At 43.9% G+C, this 21,005-nt stretch overlaps 1 protein-coding gene across 1 annotated transcript in view; it reads right to left on the bottom strand.

Annotated features, from left to right (window-relative positions):
* The window catches only part of LOC134871300 (dynein axonemal heavy chain 9-like), a 266,267-nt gene that overhangs the window by 32,655 nt on the left and 212,607 nt on the right, over nucleotides 1-21,005 (bottom strand). The window contains exons 69-70 of the mRNA XM_063894016.1: nucleotides 14,108-14,256; nucleotides 2,170-2,297 (exon numbers count right to left, since the gene is read on the bottom strand). Of these exons, the coding sequence (XP_063750086.1) occupies nucleotides 2,170-2,297; nucleotides 14,108-14,256 (277 nt within the window). The remainder of the gene's footprint in view (nucleotides 1-2,169; nucleotides 2,298-14,107; nucleotides 14,257-21,005) is intronic.

Genomic DNA, 21,005 nt, shown 5'->3' with positions numbered 1-21,005 from the left:
GACATTGACTTTGATGTTGGTAAAGAGGAGAGGAATGTATGACAGTGATGTAGAGGAATGAGAGGTCACAAAGATAAATCAGGAGGATGACTGCAGGTGAATCCATGAGCAGAGGGCAGACACAGAGAGGGTGATGAAGTGAGTGGAAGCTTTGTGGTCGGGGGCATTTTAAGCATATTCATCGTGAGTTGTATGCAAAGGTAATTAAACAACTGCTTGTCTTTGCTATCCTGGGTATGGGGAACAGAGTGATGGTGTCCAAACCTCTATATTTATTTTTATTACCAGTTGTGATTATTAACAGGAAAGCCTATCCCACCGGCCTTCGCTTCATACAGTATCTACCAAGCCATTACAATTCCACAAAGGTTTTCACTTAAAATTCAATCGCCGGCTTTGCTCTCCTGATGAAAGGACAACAGATACCGTGTAGATGATGTCCTGACGTTAGAACATTTCCGCAGAAATTTTAATTCACTCTTTCATGCAGATTGGAGGAAAGCAAACATCTCAGTGAGCACAAAAAAACACATTGATAATGCACCTCATTCACAAGCTACACAGCTTAAAGAAATCCCACCTCAAAATATAGAAATGTGTTTTTCCCCTTTTGTGGAATGTAAATGGGCAATGGACACTGAACGGACAATTCAGTGCGAGCCAGAAAGTTGAAAGTCATACATATCACCAGAGGTGGGAAGTAACTAAATACAGTTACTCAAGCACTTTACTTAAGTACAATCTTGAGATACTTGTACTTTATTTGAGTATTTCCATTTGTTTATACATGGTGTACTTTTACTCCACTACATGTATTTAATCCCTTTAGTTATTTTACAGATCTGGATTAATGATGGTAAATATAATCAGCCCTTAAATCAGACTTTAGTTCACCTGGAGTAAATTCAGCAGCTACCCTGCAGTCTACAAAGCCATTCAAACTAGCTGCACCTTTACCAGCTCAGAACACTTTAATGATCAATAATTATAAAACATATCAGAGATATTATTCTGGCACCAATCAAACAATAACTACTTTTACTGTCGCTACTTTAAGTACATTTAGATGAGAGTACTTTCTACTTTTACTGGAGGAACATTTTGAATGCAGGACTTTTACTGTAACAGAGTGTTCTACACTCTGGTACTTCTACTTTACTCAAGTACAAGATCTGAGTACTTCTACTTTACTCAAGTACAAGATCTGAGTACTTCTACTTTTACTCAAGTACAAGACCTGAGTACTTCTACTTTTACTCAAGTACAAGATCTGAGTACTTCTACTTTTACTCAAGTACAAGATCTGAGTACTATTACTTTTACTCAAGTACAAGATCTGAGTACTTCTACTTTTACTCAAGTACAAGACCTGAGTACTTCTACTTTTACTCAAGTACAATATATGAGTACTTCTACTTTACTGAAGTACAATATCTTAGTACTTCTACTTTTACTCAACTACAAGACCTGAGTACTTCTACTTTTACTCAAGTACAATATCTGAGTACTTCTACTTTACTCAAGTACAAGATCCGAGTACTTCTACTTTTACTCAAGTACAACATCTGAGTACTTCTACTTTTACTCAAGTACAATATCTGAGTACTTCTACCTTTACTCAAGTACAAGATCTGAGTACTTCTACTTTACTCAAGTACAACATATGAGTACTTCTACTTTTGCTCAAATACAAGATCTGAGTACTTCTACTTTTACTCAAGTACAACATCTGAGTACTTCTACCTTTACTCAAGTACAAGATCTGAGTACTTCTACTTTACTCAAGTACAACATATGAGTACTTCTACTTTTGCTCAAATACAAGATCTGAGTACTTCTACTTTTACTCAAGTACAACATCTGAGTACTTCTACCTTTACTCAAGTACCAGATCTGAGTACTTCTACTTTTACTCAAGTACAAAATCTGAGTACATCTACCCCCTCTGCCTACCACACATTCATATTAGTGTTATAACTTAAGCTCACTATAACTGTTGTCCGGAGAAATATAATAAGCTGGTGTGAGAGGTGAATGTGAACCATACAGCAGCACACTGTATTACATGAAAGGGGGTATTAGTGTGTGTGTGTGTGTGTGTGTGTGTGTGTGTGTGTGTGTGTGTGTGTGTGTGTGTGTGTGTGTGTGTGTGTGTGTGTGTGTTTATACCTGTAATATCACCCAGTGGCCGCTCCTAGCTGCCAGATGGAGGGCCTGTTCAGCTACCACCTCCTGCCCCTGACCCAGGGACACATTGTGGAAGTTCTTATTGTCAAATGTGTAACCCAGCCTTTTCCCTGAAAGGAAACACACAGGTAACATTCCAAACAAAACTAGAGAAATCATCACGTTATTCACAATAATGATCAATGTCACAAGTTTAAAATTATTGAATTGACTGGTGAGAGACACAATACGATAGACTTTATTGTCCTTGTAAGGATATTTGTTTTGGACATACTGTAGTTCACGATAATGACAACATTCACACATGACCTACATGACATGTACACAATTATCATACACACACGTATACACAGACAACTTACTGACACCCTATTGCACAAACCCCGTGGCCAACATTAAAACTCCAGAGGCTGTAAGTCTGCGTGAAACATAAAGCCTCTGAAGTCTGGAGACATTGTGACGATAACCAAAATGAACCCTTAAGTCAGAAAACATTAGAGAGCATAACATGATTGTGACTATAACCAAATATTCGGCCTGAAGTCAGCCCATTTTCCGACACTAAAGCATGTAGGAAGCCACGGTCACAGAGAGCCGCTGCGCTCCTCTCTCTGTCACTGTCATACTGCAGCTTTATCACTGCTCAACTGTCTGGGATCCTGACCACTATCTCTCACTCCTGTGTAACGTAGGAAAGTAACGCAAAGTTGGACAAAAGGCCTTTCCTCTGTTTTCCCCACACCTAAGAACAAGTGGGTCTCCCTAAAGTCCAGTGGTCTCCCGTGCCATACATGCAGTTCGTGCTAATACGTCCGCTTGCTTCATCCACATGGTTATTTTTACACATTAAGGTTTCCACATCGAATTCTGACAGCCCTCCTTCGCAAACATCACTGAACTCACAGGCTTTACACTATGAAAGCCACTCTGATATTTTTGAAAAATGCATCTTACTGTATATATATAAACACAGAGGTTGCTTTGAGACATGCTCCACCTACTGTAGCTGAGCACAAAGACTACAAGCTGAGAGAAAGAGCTCACCTTGATGGATAAAAAAAAAAAATCACTCCAAAGCTGTCATTTACATTTTGTCAGCTAGGAAACCCGGCATCAATACACACCGAGGAGTCACCAGGGTTTAGATCAGAGTTGGATCGTGCAGGTGTGAAAAGGTTGGTATGGAGCATTGAAAGTCTGCTACTAGCCGGAGAGAAAGTTAATTGCTTGTTGTTAAAGTTCGTTAAGGGGAAAATTATTATATATAAATGGTAATATAGTTGAATTGTAGGATGTTTGGAAAGAATGAGAAGGTATTCTGTCTGTGCTTGCGTGTGTTAGTTTTGGAGACGTGTGATCTGTTGAACTGTGATCGACTAGATGGCCTCAACAGTATCCTTTCGTACTCGGCGCCGCACGGAGTGGCAGCCTGTTACAGCAGCTCATAGCCTACTCACAGTGAATAATTTCCTTATAGGTACTTTATTTAACATACTTTTTTTTTGTTGCTGTTTTGTTTTTATTTATTGTATTTAGCTCTTTTTACAACATATAGTTGCACTATGGATGCCAAGCCGTTTCTCTTCACCCTCTACACTGCAGACTTCACTCACAACACGACGACCTGTCAGCTGCAGAAGTTCTCTGACGACTCCGCCATTGTCGGCCTCATCTCCAACGAGGACGAAAGGGAGTACAGCGAGTACAGGGAGCTGACGCAGGACTTCATCCTCTGGTGCTCAGAAGAACCCCCTCAGCTCAACGCAGGGAAGACCAAGGAGCTGGTGGTGGATTTCAGACGGCGCCAACACCCCACCCCCCTCACACACCCGTGAACATCCAGGGAGTGGACATAGAGATTGTGAAATCCTACAAATACCTGGGTGTTCATCTGAACAATAAACTGGACTGGTTCGAAAACTGTGCTGCTCTCTACAAGAAAGGACAGAGCAGACTCTTTCTGCTGAGGAGACCGAGGTATTTTGGGGTGCAGGGGGCACTCCTTCAGACTTTCTATGACTCTGTGGTGGCATCAGCCATCCATTATGGTGTGGTCTGCTGGGGCTGTAGCATCTCGGCTGCTGACAGGAAGAGACTGAACAGACTGATAAGGAAGGCCAGCTCTGTCATGGGGTGTCCTCTGGACACTGTGGAGGTGGTGGGAGACAGGAGAATGGCAGCTAAGCTGTCCTCCCTGCTGGAAAATGTGTCCCACCCCCTCCAAAGTGTCCAGAGGACTCCAGACACCCTGTCCGCACTGTGCAGTGGCTGCTGTGCCCGCGGTGTCTCACGGAGAGATAGCTACCGCAGGTCCTTCCTTCCTACATCCGTCAGACTTTACAACCAGCATGGCCCCTTGTAGACCCCATACGTACAACAAAAAACGGACTAGTTGTGCAATAAGAATTTATATGCAATATATAAACAGAAATATGCCATTATTAACAACTGCAATATTTACTTGGCTGCTATATCTCACTACAGGATGTGTATTTTGTAAATTGTGTTTTTCTTTATCTTCATATTTTATAATGCATATTTTCTTTTGTAAAGCTGTCTTTGCCTCTGTTGTTGCTGTTGCAAATTTAAATTTCCCCTCTGTGGGACCAATAAAGGGATTCTGATTCTCATTCTGATTCTTAATCTGGGAGCTGGAGATCGATTGCTTTTGTCTCTTTGTCGCTTTTGTTTTTGTCTTTGCCACATATTTGGGGGGTTCCGCGCAAGCCCCCGGGAATTGCTCCGGACTTCTCCGGGTACTACAACTTCCGTATTAGTCCGTGACGTCACCCGGCCAAGAAATACTTTTTCCCATTGACTTACATTGGGACAGACACGTCTGTAAATCAGTGGATAATTTTTTAAAAACTAAATCAACTACCCAGAATGAACCCTTTTATAGTCGTTATTAAAACCTTAAGTTGTTAAAGTTGTAAAATGCGCTAAAAGCTGAATCAAAATTTTATTTTCTCTCTCCATTCATTCTATTGAGCCGAGAGTGGGAGATTGGGGGCAGGGCTTAAGGGGAAACTCAACTGCGCATGCTCTATGCTCTCAACAGCCAGGCATCATGGGTTTTGCTCTCGAGAATCTCAGGCCATTTCGTTTTCATGCACCAATGAGCAAGCCTGGCAAAAGATGTTTGGTCTGGGCACATACAATTGACCTTTCACTAAGCCCTGCCCCCCTTGTTATTGTTGCTAAGTCCGACAAACATACTTTCAACATGGCGTTTTTGACAGCTCTTCCAGCTGAACTGCTGTCCATTTTTTACAAAGCAGCAAATGCTGTTTCTGACCGAAGTAGGCAGAGAGGTTCACAGTATGCCTTTGAGGGTTACATACAGGACATCAAGGTAACACAAAATGAGCATAATGCGATCAAAATAGAGACAATAGTGTATAGATCACAATCAAAAAGTGAGTTGCCACATCAGCTGATGATCCAGATGGAGGCTGGCACAAATGATATCAATATGAATATGATATTCACTATTATCGTCGTTATTATAAAGCAAAAGCACAAAGCACTTATAACGTTGTATGGCCTTATATGCTAGCGTATCATAACCATAATAGGCAACGTTAGCAGGCTAGCAGTAATTAACGAGGTGATCTTTCGTTAGCTCTGCATCATCGGGCTTATCCATACCCTGGACCTCTGTAAGACACAAAACGCCAACATGTCTGTAGGCCTAGAACTACAGTCCTCCACAAGCGTACCACAACAGTGGCATAAACCCAGAGGTGTCAAAGTAACACCACAGCCCGAGACAGCAATCGTTGTGGCCAGGGCCAAGACAGACACAAAAAGGCGACCCATCTTCTACCAATACAACAACCAAATGAATAGATTGAAATCACAGAATACCGAAAAGTTTAACTTAACTGTAGGGTTAAAGACAAAAGTCTTAACTTAGAACACACACAAGTGTGCACGTCGATCCTTGAGGGGTTCAGCTGAGAGTGAAGACAACCACAAAGTTTAATCCACAGGCGACGTCAGGCTTTGATTTTGGTTTGGGGAAGGGGAAAAAACGCACACCCCCCTCCAACCTCTCTGGGTAACGACCATCAGTCTTACAAGTGCTCCAGGCACAACGTTTAACCATATCTTTCTTATAGTCCACAAACGACAGTGTTAAAAGAACGAAAATCTGAGACAAAGTCAATAGAGCGCTGTCATGAAAGTGTCAGAGCTTTGTCGGAGTCCGTTGTTGGCTCCGCTGTGATTGGCCAGTCTGCATTCTAGGGTGTGGCTTAGTGAAAGGCGAATTGGCAGGGCTCAGTCTGAGGGGCGGGATAAACGGTTGTCTTTCAAATTCCCTCTCCACGCAATAGGATAGCGCTACAACCAATTAGAACAACGAAGAAGGTGACGTAGTCAGAGCGACGGAAAAGTAGCACAATAAATTCTACAACAAAAAATGTTTAGGTCTGACTCAAACTATCCATTAGTTAATTGTTCTGTGATGTCACTGGCTTTAACATCTGAGCCGTATGGGGATGGCTAGTCGCTACCTCATCATATCAAAAGAAGCCACTTCCGTGTCCACTCGTTAACATTCTAATGGTTTCTACTACTAGCGGTTACTAGCTAGCCAAACGTCAGATGTTAACAGTGCTGTGCATGAACTAGTTCAAAAGAAGTGAACAAGTTCATTTTTCTATGAACTTTGAACAGAACTTAACATAATTTTAACTAACTAACCCTCATCAAACCCTAAGATAGCTAAAGGACAATCAGCAACGCACAACCTATGTTTACATTAGATAGGTAGCGCTAGCTTCCAACCCTGAATTCACTAACCTATCTAGCTATGTTTCTAAGACATTCCCGGTGTGTTGTAACGTTATTTACATGAGCAAAACGTGTAGAATTGTATGTTACGCTGAAAACAACTAAGCTAGCTAACCCTTACCATACCCCAACACGGCTAAAAGTCAGCATCGCCCCGTTAGCTAGCACTATCAACACCCTTACTTTCTCACCTCAACATCGTAGCTTTTTTTTTCATTGAGGCGTGGACTTTACCTGTTAGACTTCCACCTGACATTGTGCTAACTGATATCACCCTATTTGAATTATATGAGTTTAAACCAGCACCTTATCATGGTGGAGAGGTTTGTGTGCGCCGATGAACCTGGGGGCTTTGTTGTCTGGAACCTTGTGTTCCTGGTAGGGTCTCCCATGGCAAATTGGTCTCAGGTAAGGGGCCAGACTAAGATTGGTTCAAAAGACCTCATGACAAACACACATGAAAGCGAGGATACCCGGCACGGAGGAAGCCTGCGGTCCCCTTCTGGAGCCAGGCCCAGAAGGAGGACTCGTCAGCGAGTGTCTGGTGGCTGGGCTTGCCACGGGGCCCGGCCAGGCACAGCCCGAAAAAGCAACTTGGGCAACACCTCCGCTTCCCCGTCCCGCGGGCCCACCACCTACGGGAAACAGCGATGGGGTCGGGTGCGCTGCCAGAAAGGTGGCAGTGAAAGCGGAGGGTCTCGACGGACCAGACTAAGGCAACAGAAGCTGGCTTTGGGGACGTGGGATGTCACCTCTCTGGGGGGGAAGGAGCCGGAGCTTGTGCGGGAGGTGGAGCGTTACCAGTTGGATCTGGTGGGGCTCACCTCTACGCACAGCGTCGACTCTGGAACCTTACTTCTGGATAAGGGCTGGACTCTATTCTTCTCCGGAGTTGCCCAAGGTGTGAGGCGCCGAGCGGGTGTGGGGATACTCACAAGCCCCCGGTTGAGTGCCGCTTTGTTGGAGTTTAAACCAGTCGAGAGAGGGTTGCCTCCCTACGCCTGCGGGTCATGGGGGGGAAAACTCTGACTGTTGTGTGTGCTTATGCACCAAACAGCAGTTCAGAGTATTCTGCCTTCTTGGAGACCCTGAAAGAAGTCCTGTATGGGGCTCCTGAAGGGGACTCCTTAGTCTTGCTGGGAGACTTCAACGCACACGTGGGCAATGATGGAGACTCTTGGAGGGGCGTGATTGGGAGGACTTCTGTGCTAGTCATGGATTGGCCATAACCCCATGTTCAAACATAAGGATGCTCATAAGTGTACGTGGTACCAGAGCACCCTAGGCAGAAGGTCCATGATTGATTTTGTTATCGTATCATCGGACCTGAGGCCGCATGTTTTGGACACTCGGGTGAAGAGAGGGGCGGAGTTGTCAATTGATCACCATCTGGTGGTGAGTTGGGTCGAGTGGCAGGGGAAGCCTCTGGACAGACCTGGTAAGCCCAAACGTGTAGTGTGGGTGAACTGGGAACGTCTGGAGGAATCCCAAGTCCAGGAGGCCTTCAACTCACACCTCCGGCGGAGCTTTTCAGGCATCCCTGTGGAGGCTGGGGACAGGCTGAAACAGAGTGTGCGGTGTTCAAAGCCTCCATTGCCGAAGCTGCGGCGGGGAGCTGTGGTCTCAAGGTCTTAGGTGCCTCAAGGGGCGGTAATCCTCGCACCTCCTGGTGGACACCGGTGGTCAGGGAAGCCGAAGGGCAGCAGCCTCAGCCGTGGCCGAGGAGAAGTTCGGAGAAGCCATGGAGAAGGACTTTCGGTCGGCACCAAAGTTGTTCTGTAAAACCGTCCGACACCTCAAGCAGGGAACCATCCAAGCTGTGTACAGTAAGGATGGGACACTGTTGACCTCAACTGATAGTGTGTTAGGGCGGTGGAAGGAACACTTTGAGGAACTCCTGAACCCAACAACTCCGCCCTGTATGTTAGAGGCGAAGTTGGAGTATGAAGGGGGATCAATTCCAATTGGCAAAGCCCCGGGGGTGGATGAGATCCGCCCAGAAATGCTGAAGGCTCTGGGTGCTGAGGGACTGTCATGGTTGACACATCTCATCAACATTGCGTGGAAGTCGGAAACAGTACCGAAGGAGTGGCAGACCGGGGTGGTGGTTCCTCTTTTTAAAAAGTGGGATCAGAGGGTTTGTGCCAATTACAGAGGCATCACATTACTCAGCCTCCCCGGGAAAGTTTACTCTAAGGTGCTGGTAAGGAGGGTATGGCCGATTGTCGAACCTCAGATTGAAGAGGAACAATACGGTTTTCGTCCTGGTCGTGGAACAACGGACCAGCTTTTTACTCTCGCAAGGATCCTGGAGGGGGCCTGGGAGTAACGCTCATCCAGTCTACATGTGCTTTGTGGATTTGGAGAAGGCGTATGACCGGGTTCCCAGAGAGATACTGTGGGAGGTGCTACGGGAGTATGGGGTGAGGGGCTCTCTACTCAGGGCCATCCAATCTCTGTACTCTCAAAGCGAGAGCTGTGTCTGGGTCCTCGGCAGCACGTCGGACCGATTTCCGGTGAGGGTTGGCCTCCGCCAGGGCTGTGCTTTGTCACCAATCCTGTTTGTGATATTCATGGGCAGGATTTTGAGGCGTAGTCGTGGGGGAGGGGGTCTGCAGTTTGGTGGGCTAAGGATTACACCTCTGCTTTTTGCAGATGATGTGGTCCTAATGGCTTCATCGGTCTGTGACCTTGAGCAATCACTGGATCGGTTCGCGGCCGAGTGTGAAGCGGCTGGGATGAGGATCAGCACCTCCAAATCTGAGGCCATGGTTCTCAGCAGGAAACCGATGGACTGTCCACTCCAGGTAGGGAATGAAGCCTTACCCCAAGTGAAGGAGTTCAAGTATCTCGGGATCTTGTTCTCGAGTGAGGGAACAATGGAGCGTGAGATGGGCCGGAGAATCGGAGCAGCGGGAGCGGTACTTCAGTCGCTTTACTGCAACGTTGTGACGAAAAGAGAGCTGAGCCAGAAGGCAAAGCTCTCTTTCTACCGGGCCATTTTCGTTCCTACCCTCACCTATGGTCATGAAGGATGGGTCATGACCGAAAGAACGAGATCGCGGATACAAGCGGCCAAAATGGGATTTCTCCGCATGCTGGCTGGCATCTCCCTTAGGGATAAGGTGAGAAGTTCAGTCATCCGGGGGGACTCGGAGTAGAACCGCTGCTCCTTCGCGTTGAAAGGAGCCAGTTGAGGTGGTTCGGGCACCTAGTGAGGATGCCACCTGGGCGCCTCCCTAGGGAGGTGTTCCAGGCACGTCCAGCTGGGAAGAGACCGAGGGGTAGACCTAGGACCAGGTGGAGGGATTATATCTCTTCGCTGGCCTGGGAGCGCCTTGGAATCCCCCAGTCAGAGCTGGTTGATGTGGCCTGGGAAAGGAAAGTTTGGGGCTCTCTGCTGGAGCTGTTACCTCCGCGACCCTGACGGAAAGAAAGAAGATGGATGGATGGATGAATGGATGGAGTTTAAACCCTTCTGAACAGACTTTGGGATGTCAGCGAAGTAGGCTGTCACTATAAAAAGTGACCGGTTCCTGTGCTGTAGCCATTGTTGTTTACATGACCTAAAAATGCTAATGGACACGGAAGTGATTCCTAATGGTTACTGACATCACACTAGCCATGCCCATAGAACTGTGTAACATCAGAATAGTTTGCTGTAGCTTTGGTTGTAGCGTACCCCCAACATCATTCAATTCAGATTACTTGTTGAATATCTACTTCATCGCTAAAACATATATACCATTTGTAAGTGAGATGAACCTCATCGACCACAATCCCTAATAGGTTTTCTTGGAAGACCTTGGTGGCCAACATATCTCGCCATTGTTTTGGAAGAAGCCAGGATTCAGGACTCCTGTATATCAACTGGCACCGGCGCTTCAAATGTCCTGATGGTCGACTTTGCCAAGTTGCAGGGCCGAGAGTCCAAATTTGGTAGCCTCGTTTACCTGGTCCTCCATAAGCGCAGTCAGTGGTGAGACAACAATCACCAGTGGGTTTTCACTGAGTCCCATGCGTTTGGCCACCAGCGGAGCTAGCTGATAAATTCAGCTTTTTGCCATATCCGGTTGGTAAAACTCCAAAAACATCTTTCTTTAGAATGGAATGACTTCCATGCCGTTATCTGTTCATTTTTCAAAGAAAAGTTTAACTCCAAATCCTTTAACTTCGAGGCCAAAAACCGATTTGAAAGACTACTGTTCGCCAGCAGCAGCCATCTTCTTTATTTACATGTAGCAGAGACTGGCAGGGACTACATGTGGAATGGTCGCCACTCTGTCGTCATTATGTTTAGCCTGCCCACCGACGATCACACGATGGGATTGGCCAAACCAGAGTTAGGATTTTGCAGCTCACGAGCTAACGAGGAGTTTCTAGGCGGAACCCTGGCTGCAAATTAAATTAGCTACTGGTAGGGTGCGCCTAGATTTCTAGGCTACCAATGAGCAGCTCTCATAGGAATGAATGAGGCCCCGCCTCCAGGTTTCGAGGCACTTGCTTGTAAAGTTCGCAACTGAAATATAACTTTGACTCTTGTCATAATTCTCCCCTTTTATCAGGTATGTAGATAGTGCAAAAACATAGCAAATCGGGCCACTATAACATAACATAACATGTTTAAAGAGTGTTTTAAAGCGGTTCTATGAAATATTGAGTGCGTTATTGTTACATTTGTTAAGCGCCACGCTTGCTGCCGTTTCGTGTATTTGTGTATGCAAACAATTATACTATTGTGTAATGTTGCCTTTGTTTTTGGTTAAGTAATTCTGTGAGGTCTTAGCTATCTTGTCAATGATATTGTGGAAATTAAGGAGTCTCGTGATTGAATTACAGTGTTAAAAGACAAGGGTAGGTGCTCTTATTGTATGTGTGCTATTGGAAGGTACATTTTTTAACTCACTCGAGTAAAGTTCCCACAAGTGAAACCTAGCTTTGACTCTTGTCATAATTCTCCCCTTTTACCAGGGACGTCAATCCAGCACTAATTAAAACAACAGGACTATGCAGCATGGCTGTGAATAAGCTAAATGCGTTCCAAATGACATTGTCCTGTTTCCTGCTCTACATCAGTGTAATACACACAGCAGGTCCACCTTCTTCTGGTCTGTGACAGCCAAAAGTGGTCAGCACATATACAGAACAATATCTAACACAGAAGACCCCAGCCTCTCTGAGCGGACAGTATCACCAGGCATCAGTTCTTCTGCTTGCTATATTACAAATGACTTCCTTGTTTAAAAATAAAAAAAGAGCATGACACTACGGTGCAGCAAAAAATGCTTGTATAAGCCTAGCTTTGTAAGGAACACGCTGTATTTAAACACCTCTGCTGTATCAAGGTGATGTAATTATTCTACATTGATGTGAAAAAAGATTGAGCTCCACACTACGACTGCTGGACACAGACAAGAAACTGATAGTGATCTTATTAAATAGGCAGGTTTCCTGAAAGCCAGTGTTTATAATGATAATCAGAATGAGCAGACGGTCAGTGAAACACTGAGATGAAGCTCAAACAATAAAGGTGTTTCTGTTTCACTAAAGCTGGAATCTGAAACCAGGCATATAGGGAGGTTTAGTCTCAGGGATAGAAGTCCCCTGCAGAGCACACATAATCACATCATCTATCTAATGAAAATCTAATTGAAGCCTAATACCAATAAGAAAGCCAATTGTCACAGCTCTAATGGAAAAGCACATCTGCAGAATGTGGTTCTGGGTAAGGTGCCACCGTGCCGCAGTGATTGCTTACTTTTAGCTTTGATGTGATTGACTACGCTAAAAGTGAGGGTGTAGATAATCCATAATCACAGCCATCAAAGGCAGGGCTTTATTTTATCACTCAGGAGGGGGCCGAGGTCTGTCCACTACCTGTTGCTGCCTGTTGTTGTGTGTTTGAGCAGGTTGCTGGGTATTTTCATTAAACGAGAAGCTTACTGTCATGTTGAAATCGCTCTGTGGGATGAGTCATTTCAATTAGGGGGAATTTAAAGCAGAAATATAAATCCAAAAAAGTACCATCAGACCAAACCGTGGATCCATCATGATTTATCATTGGAACGGGGACTCAAGAACCCACATTGACATCCTTATGTTCTAGGGAACTGATACAATCCCTGCAATCTGGACTTTTCATCGAGCTGACCTCAAACATCCACACACTGAATAGTTTGACAGAAGCGATGCGTGATGGGCCTAATGCCAGGTCAGTAAAGCTTTGAGAAGCACATTTGTGGCCAGAGTAATAGCGTGTCCAGCTGCCATCCACAGGATTCATACAGGGTGATAAAGGAACTCTGAAACAGGTGACATTTACTCTCTGCGGCCCTGACACACCGGTGGTGTCATCTCATATATTTGTGACCTTTAGTATAATGCCTTCTTTCTTCCGCCTGCTGTGTATTGGCCGTCGTACATAGCTCATGCAGGGTCGGAGTCATGGGGAATCATTCGTGGGCCATGACCCCCTAAATGAGTCACTGTCACCCCCCCACCCCCATGCAGGGCAGGCAAGCCCTGCCACTTTGCCGTTTATTTAAAAAAAAATCATATTAAAAGTGAAAAAGTTTCCAGTAAATGTTTTTGTCTTAAAATAAATCAGAACTAAAGAATACAAATAAAAAACACAGCCTGAGGCATGCTCACTGCTGCTTTTTGATTGCTGTGTTGCTTGTCCAATGACCTCAGCCTTTGATTTGTTGTCTTTACATCAAAAAATGCGTTTAGCACAATTAGCAAGCCAGTGAGACGAAGCTAAGTGCTGTGTGTGTGTGTGAGAGAGGGAGAGAGTGCACAGTGCTGTGTGAGAGAGGGACAGAGTGCACAGTACTGTGTGAGAGAGGGAGCGAGTGCACAGAGAGGGAGAGAGTGCACAGTGCTGTGTGTGAGAGACAAGAGACTTTACAGCATATTTTGAAATTAAAGTTGTGTTGGTTGTTGACGGCAGTGTGTGCCCCCCCCTGTGGTAAATGATTGCCCCCCACCATTTTGATTTGTTCTGGAGCCGACCCTGAGCTCATGTGATGTGGGGGGGTCAGAGTGCAACTTAACCAGACTTCAATTGGCTTTTCTAGAAAAGGTTCCCACAACATAAAGATTGACAGATATGTATTACCATGTTTCTCGACATCCTTCAAAGGATCAACTCCAGGAGAGAGGATGAAGCACATGGGCGTAGCTGGACCCGACTCTTCAAAGGAGACCGCAAAGTCCAGTGATCTGCCAATCACGTACTTGCTGCCCAGTTTCTCCTCCACAAAGTCTCTGCAGGGGGAACATGACTTAAGCTGAGTACCTTGAAGCTGGAATCATCTGTAGTTCAGAGCGTTAGACGGACAGAAAAGCGTTAGACGGACAGAAAAGCGTTAGACGGTGTTGCTGGTGGATCCCTAACCCTAATCCACTTGCTGAATTGGTTCTAATTCTTTTAAACACAGAACTGTCCAATGTTTTAATCTCCTGATGACATATTTTGAAGATAAAATATAATGTAAATTCTGTTGATGAATAATTCAAATCACCTAAAAAGGAAATGGAATTGAATATCCAGACAAAGTATTCAGGTATACAGCTCTGTAAAAAATGAAGAGATCACTCCAAATGTTCTTAAATCTTTATCTCTACATGTATGGCAGCCATTCCAGTGTCTGTGGAATTCCAACACAGAGAAAGGGAAAGTAGTTTGTAGAATGCAATACAAAAAAAGTGTTTTAAATTAACTCAAAGATATGTCTATAAATAATAAAACAAGACAAAATGATAATGCTGAAGTGGTCTCTTAATTTTTTCAGCGGCTGTATATTGCATGTACCAAGCAAGGTCCTAAAAACTGAGGAAGTGAAGAGTATTGTGTTGTATTGTATTTGGATGTTTTAAAAATGTGTTTCCAATAAGTCTACAGAAGTGTGTGTATTGATGATGTGGGGGGATACACAGAAATACAGACTTAGACCCAGGAGTCCACTGCTGTATGTCCTCATGACCTAAAGTCAACAGAAGGCATACTTTAATTTACATCAGTAACATTTTATGTATACGCAAAACACATTTTCACTCAAAGTAAATGTGTAGTGTTTTTTTTTTCAACATTAAGTAAATGTTTAAAAAAACAAAGAAGTTCACCCTTGAAAGGTATTGAGAATACACCAGTGTTTCCCATACATAGATCAATGCGTGGCGGGCCGCCACAGAATCAACACCCACCGCCACAAATTGATTGCGGTTTTTTTTGTGACCAATTTTTTATTAAGCAATTGCACATCCAAATACAAAAATACAATACAATATTGAGTGGGCATGAAAAGTGTAAGGTCGGCCATTTGTCACAAAAATATGCAACCAAATTTCAATAAAATACCACAACTTCGTGACGCAAAGAAAAAAAATGACCCCCCACCCAACCCACCCAAACCAATCTAACCAAAACAAAACTAACACAGCACAATAACATGTGATAAAGAAAGAAAAGGGAAAATTAAAATTAAAACAAAAAAGCAGCCCCATGCACGCCTGCCTGTATGCAAAGGGCTGCATCCAAAACACAATGGAAATAATATAGACACACAGACATACAACAAAGACACAGACAAACACACACGCACACGCACACATACACACATACATCAAACTTCAAGGGAAAGAAGGAGGGAATAAAATGAATGTCACAAGGGGTGATGATAGTTAAGGTTATACGGTTACCCCAATAAGCCTTTCAAAGATTCAGCTGCTTTCTGCAAAATGGACAGAGTTTTTTCAGTAGCTCCATGAATACGGGCAGTTGACAATAGGTTGGTTTCACGTAACGTCACACTGCTGCGTTGCGAGAGCGCGAAATTCAGATGGAGGGCAGGAAGTGAAGTAGCTTCTGAGGATCTGCCGTCCGAAAAAATGCTAATGTTTTGTGTAGTTTACGGCGGCTCCAATCGTTCTAACCGAGAAAAGGAAAAGGTGTTTTATAGAGTACCAAAGATTGTCATTGCCAAAGGTGAGAAATGTAAAAAGCTCTCAGAATTACGCCGTAAAAAGTGGATTTTAAACCTACGTCTGCGGTCGGGAGGAGCAGAGTCTGCTAATGCCGTGTCTGCAGCGACCACTTCGTCAGAGGTATGTTAGCTAGCTTACTTGGTTTTTGTGGCTGTGTTTATATAGCATTTGGTTGTCGTCAAATGCTCTGTTACTTAGTAATGATTATTAAGTTGCCGGTAGTCTAATAGGGACTTCATTGGAACTTTTTAGGCTGCCCTAGCGCTTTGAGTGACGTTGAGTCGGTAGACTGGGCTACGATGGTCAAACTCGGTTACCAAAAAACTAAGTCCAAATCAGAGGCATGTCTTCAACGACAGCAGAGGATGAAGCTATAGGAACACCAACAGAGACAGTCGGAATGTGCTGAGGCTATGTTGGATCTCCAACAGACTGCTGAGAGCCCGGATATGAGCCCGGATCTGAAGCAGACAGCTGAGAGCTCCGAACCGAAGAAGCCAGCTGACAACCCACAATCAGAGGGCATCAGTGGGAATGGGACATTAAATGATCAAGGTCAATTATTGTACTAAGATGTGTAACCAGCATTATTATTAATGTCTCCATAAATGTCCTATTGCCACGCACGAACTGACAGACGTCATGGCGGATGTCTTCCAACAAACACTCACCCTGGCGAAGACCAAACGATAATCATCGTGGAGCCGTTTTGTACCGAGGCTGTGGACCCACCCGCTGACAAAAAAGTGATATGCCTCCAGACTTTTATAGACTTTCATCTGCTGTTTGGTGTAGTAGGATGTCTGAAGGACCAGATACTTTGTGATATCAACAGCCTCGATTGTCGGCAAATCTTTAGGTTCTGTCGACAACTCACTCATCTTCATGAGATATGGGTCAGGTCCAACAGATTTGTTAATTAATTGCTTGTATCTTTGTCTTGAAACTGGATCTAAATCCGTACAATACGGACTCTCTGCAACGGTTTCCTCCATAGACGTATTCTCCATTTTTACTTCCTGCCCTCCATCTCAAATCGCGCCACCTTCGCGCGTCATCATAATCACGTGACTGAAACCCAGCTATTCCAAATATACCACATCTAAAAAGGTAAGAATCCACTGTCTAATGTTAAGTATCTGTGAGGGTTTCCATCGCGTAACCACCATCTTTTCGGCGGCCGTGAGCCCAGCTAGGATGATGAGCTTATTTAGTCTAGAAGTATGAAGCCCTGAAAAATCATTCAGAATCAGAACAGGGGCAGTCGCTGGTACAGACACAACCACTAGGTCTGACAGTGTTGAAGCAACATCATACCAGAACTGTGTTACCGGTGGACAATCCCACATCATATGTAGGAATGTTCCTGGAGACTTTAGAGTACAAAAGGAGCACAAGGGAGAGTCTATCAGTTTCATGTAGAAAAGTTTGCGAGGGGTTAAATAAGTTCTATGTATGAAATTAAAATGTATTTGTTGATGTCCTTGATTGTCCTTTACACTATCCCAAACATCCTCCCAGTCAAATTCTGGATCCAGAGCAGGATAGTCTTGTCTCCACAATCTGTCTAAAGGCAAGTCAGGGTATGAGGATCCTAGAATAAACATGTACAACCTAGATACCATACCCTTGGTATTATTTTGCATTGACATAAATCTTCTCAGGGGATGAATGGGTAACGGTTGCTGCCAAGGCACGCCATATGCTTTCAGGGCTGATCTGATCTGTAAGTAAAAAAAGAAAGAGGAACCTGGAAGATTGAATGAAGTTCTAATATCCTGGAAGGAACCTAGGGTGGTGTCACTGTATAAGTCTTTAAGGTAATGGATGCCATTTTTATGCGTTTACAAAAAGTTATGAGTTGTAATGCAATTCAAAGAAGGGAAAATCTTAATTCCAAGATATTGAAAGTGCTGGACAACAGGGACATCAGCGGGCAAAGGTAGTGTTTTCGCTGAGTCATTAAGAGGCAAAAGAGCAGATTTGGACCAGTTGATCTTAAATCCAGAGTGAGAGCCAAACTCCTCACAAATTGATAATAAATTTGGTATTGACTGAATAGGATTTTCCATAAAGACTAAGACATCGTCTCCAAGAGCTACTTTATGTTCTGTTTGAAGAATCGAAATGGGGTTTATGGAGGTAGACTGTCGTATCATTTGAGCCAGGGGTTCGAGCAAAAGGGCAAAGTGTGAAGGGCTCAAAGGGCAGCCCTGTCATGATGACCTAGTGACAGGGAATGGAACGGAAAACAAATGCCCAGTTAGAAATTGTGCAGTGGGGTTAGAGTACAAGACCTGAATCATATGGACAAACCCTTTCCCAAACCCCATAGTTTCCAGTACAGACCACAAAAAGGACCACTCCAGCCTATCAAAGGCTTTCATGGCATCAAGCGACAGCACAGCTTGTGGGAATTTTGCATCTTTTGCAGTATCAATTATGTGAAGAAGTCGCCTAACATTGTCAGAGGCAAGTCTGGACTTGATAAATCCCGTCTGATCACAATGAACTAAAAATGGCATAAACTTTTCAATACGCCGCGCAATTAGCTTTGCGTAGATTTTGAGGTCCGCATTTAACAAACTCAGGGGTCTGTAACTAACACAGTCTGAGGGGTTTTTGTCTTTCTTTAGGAGCAAAGATATAAGGGCTGTATTGACATCTCTTGAAAAAGTCTCAATTGACGCTTTGATCATGTCTAGAAGTAAAGGGCCTAATTTCTCCCAGAACAACAGATACAACTCTGGAGGTATCCCATCTAAGCCAGGGGATTTATTGGACGGCATAGAAAAAGCCGCTCTTTCTAATTTTTCCACCGTTACAGGGTTATCAAGGCTCAAGGAATTGATAGACATGGTAGATTTAGCAGTCCAAGAATGTTCTCGCATCCATTTTTGTCCAGCTGGCCCTCGGATTGGTATAAAGTGGAATAAAACTCACTAAGCGTATTATTAATCTATTTGGGTTCTGTTGTAATGAGGCCTTCAGTCGTTCTAATGGAGGGGATGTCAGCAAAGTTGCCACTAGATCTAATTTTCATGGCCAATAAATGACTGGGTCTGGATCCCTGAAAATAATACCTCTGTCTAGTTCTGTGTAACAAGAATTCAGATTGCTGTTTCAAAATGTCATTTATTTCTTTTTTGATGAGGTTACGTTTAGTCTCTATGTCTGAGGAATAGTTATTTTGCAGAAGACAATCTAATCTAGAAAATTCAGCTTCAAGGGTTTGTAATCTGGCAGATTTAGCCTTACACAAATTGGAAGTGAACAATGTGACATTACTTATAATAAAACCTTTCACTGCATCCCATAATATCCTAGGATCATCTACTGAACCCATATTAAAAGAAAGAAACTCGTCCAACTGAGATAGAAATTGCCCTTTAAAATCCCCATTCTTTAATAATGAAGTATTAAAGCGCCATCTAGTGGCCCGTTTTGATAAGTATTTCAGAGAGGCGCGACAGAACACTCCTTTATGGTCTGACAGAGCAATGGGAAGCACAATAGTATTATCAATGCTTTGAAAAAGGTTTGGGGAAGAAAAAAGAAAATCTATTCTAGAGAATGTTTTATGCCTGTGAGAAAAAAATGAATAGTCTTTCAACGTAGGATTAACTGATCGCCAGACATCTACTAGACCTAGGCTTTGGACCCAAGATCGCAAAGCAGCAGTAGCCGATTCTTGGTCTCTTGAGGCTCTTGGATGGGAACGATCTCGAGCCACATCCCATACAGCGTTCATGTCAGCCCCAACTACTAATGAATAGCCTACTCTGTCAGTTCTAGCATATGATGCGTTAAGCAGTCATAAAAACATTTCTCAAATTTCTTCGGCACATAAATTGAAGCCAACGCGACTTTCCGCCCGTAAAGCTCTGCTTTCACAATTACCAATCTGCCCATCGTGTCAGTCCTAATGTCCAGCACCTTAATCGGAGGATTACGTCTAGCTACCACCACCACTCCCCTAGTTTTCGTGTCTACTGACGAAGATGCAATGACATGGTAGAATCTATTAGCAAGGCGTTTGGAATCATGACCTAGCAAGTGAGTTTCCGGCAAAAGGGCAAGATCGACTTTTTTACGACGGAGCAGTGACAAAACACTAGCTCGCTTATGTGGTGCGTTTAAACCGCCAGCATTCCAAACTAAGACAGACAGATCACCCATTATCGTATGGACCAGATTCCATAAAAAAGCAGGATAACTGAAAACATTGGCAACAACCGGACCCAACAACCCCAAGCATAACGCTAACATCTGACAAACTTCCCCCCATGTCATGCATGTTGGATTTCCTCACATAGCATTCAAGATTTGCCATCACACAATATAACATATCCCCCGTAGACAAAGACAAGACAAGAAAAGGGACAAACAATGACGAAAAAGACAAGACAAAACATGAGACATAATGCATCAAATAAACTAGGCAGGCAAACAATTTAACCTTTAGCTGATCCGTGACCATGTATGGATATGGGGCAGCAACATGTCAAAGCCCAACCCATGACTTGTTACTAATTTAAGCATAACAAACCGTAACTAAATAACATGATACTCAGCAGAATACATCAGTTCTGCAAACATTATACCATACCGAAGTAGCATTCATCATGCAGGTAACGTAAGGGCTAAACAAAAGAGAACGCTATCCTTACCCTTCACCTTTCAATAGAGGAAGAAACAGTCCAACAACTAAAAAGTTCATGTAGGAGCTCCCAGGTCCAAATGGAAATCCAAAAAATCTGTAGATATCCGAGTGCAGTCCACATAAATTGAGGAGAAACAAATGTCCAAGTGCAGCCCAAAGAGGCTTAGCTAAATGGACGGTTAGTGCTAGCCTCAGTGCCAAGGTTTATAGCATAAACTAGCTAGCTCTATTTTAGCCTAGCTACTGAACAGGCTATCTAGTAAAAACTACTGAGAGCACTAACATAAAATCCAGAGAGTAACAAAATCCATAAAACAATAGAAATAAATGTGAACAAGGCGGCCTTGCACAGAGGGCTGCAAAAATA

This window comes from Eleginops maclovinus, chromosome 10, assembly GCF_036324505.1.
Source record: "Eleginops maclovinus isolate JMC-PN-2008 ecotype Puerto Natales chromosome 10, JC_Emac_rtc_rv5, whole genome shotgun sequence".
Taxonomy (NCBI): domain Eukaryota; kingdom Metazoa; phylum Chordata; class Actinopteri; order Perciformes; family Eleginopidae; genus Eleginops; species Eleginops maclovinus.
The sequence above is the reverse complement of the archived record's forward strand: the minus strand, read 5'-3'. Positions and strand labels throughout refer to the sequence as shown.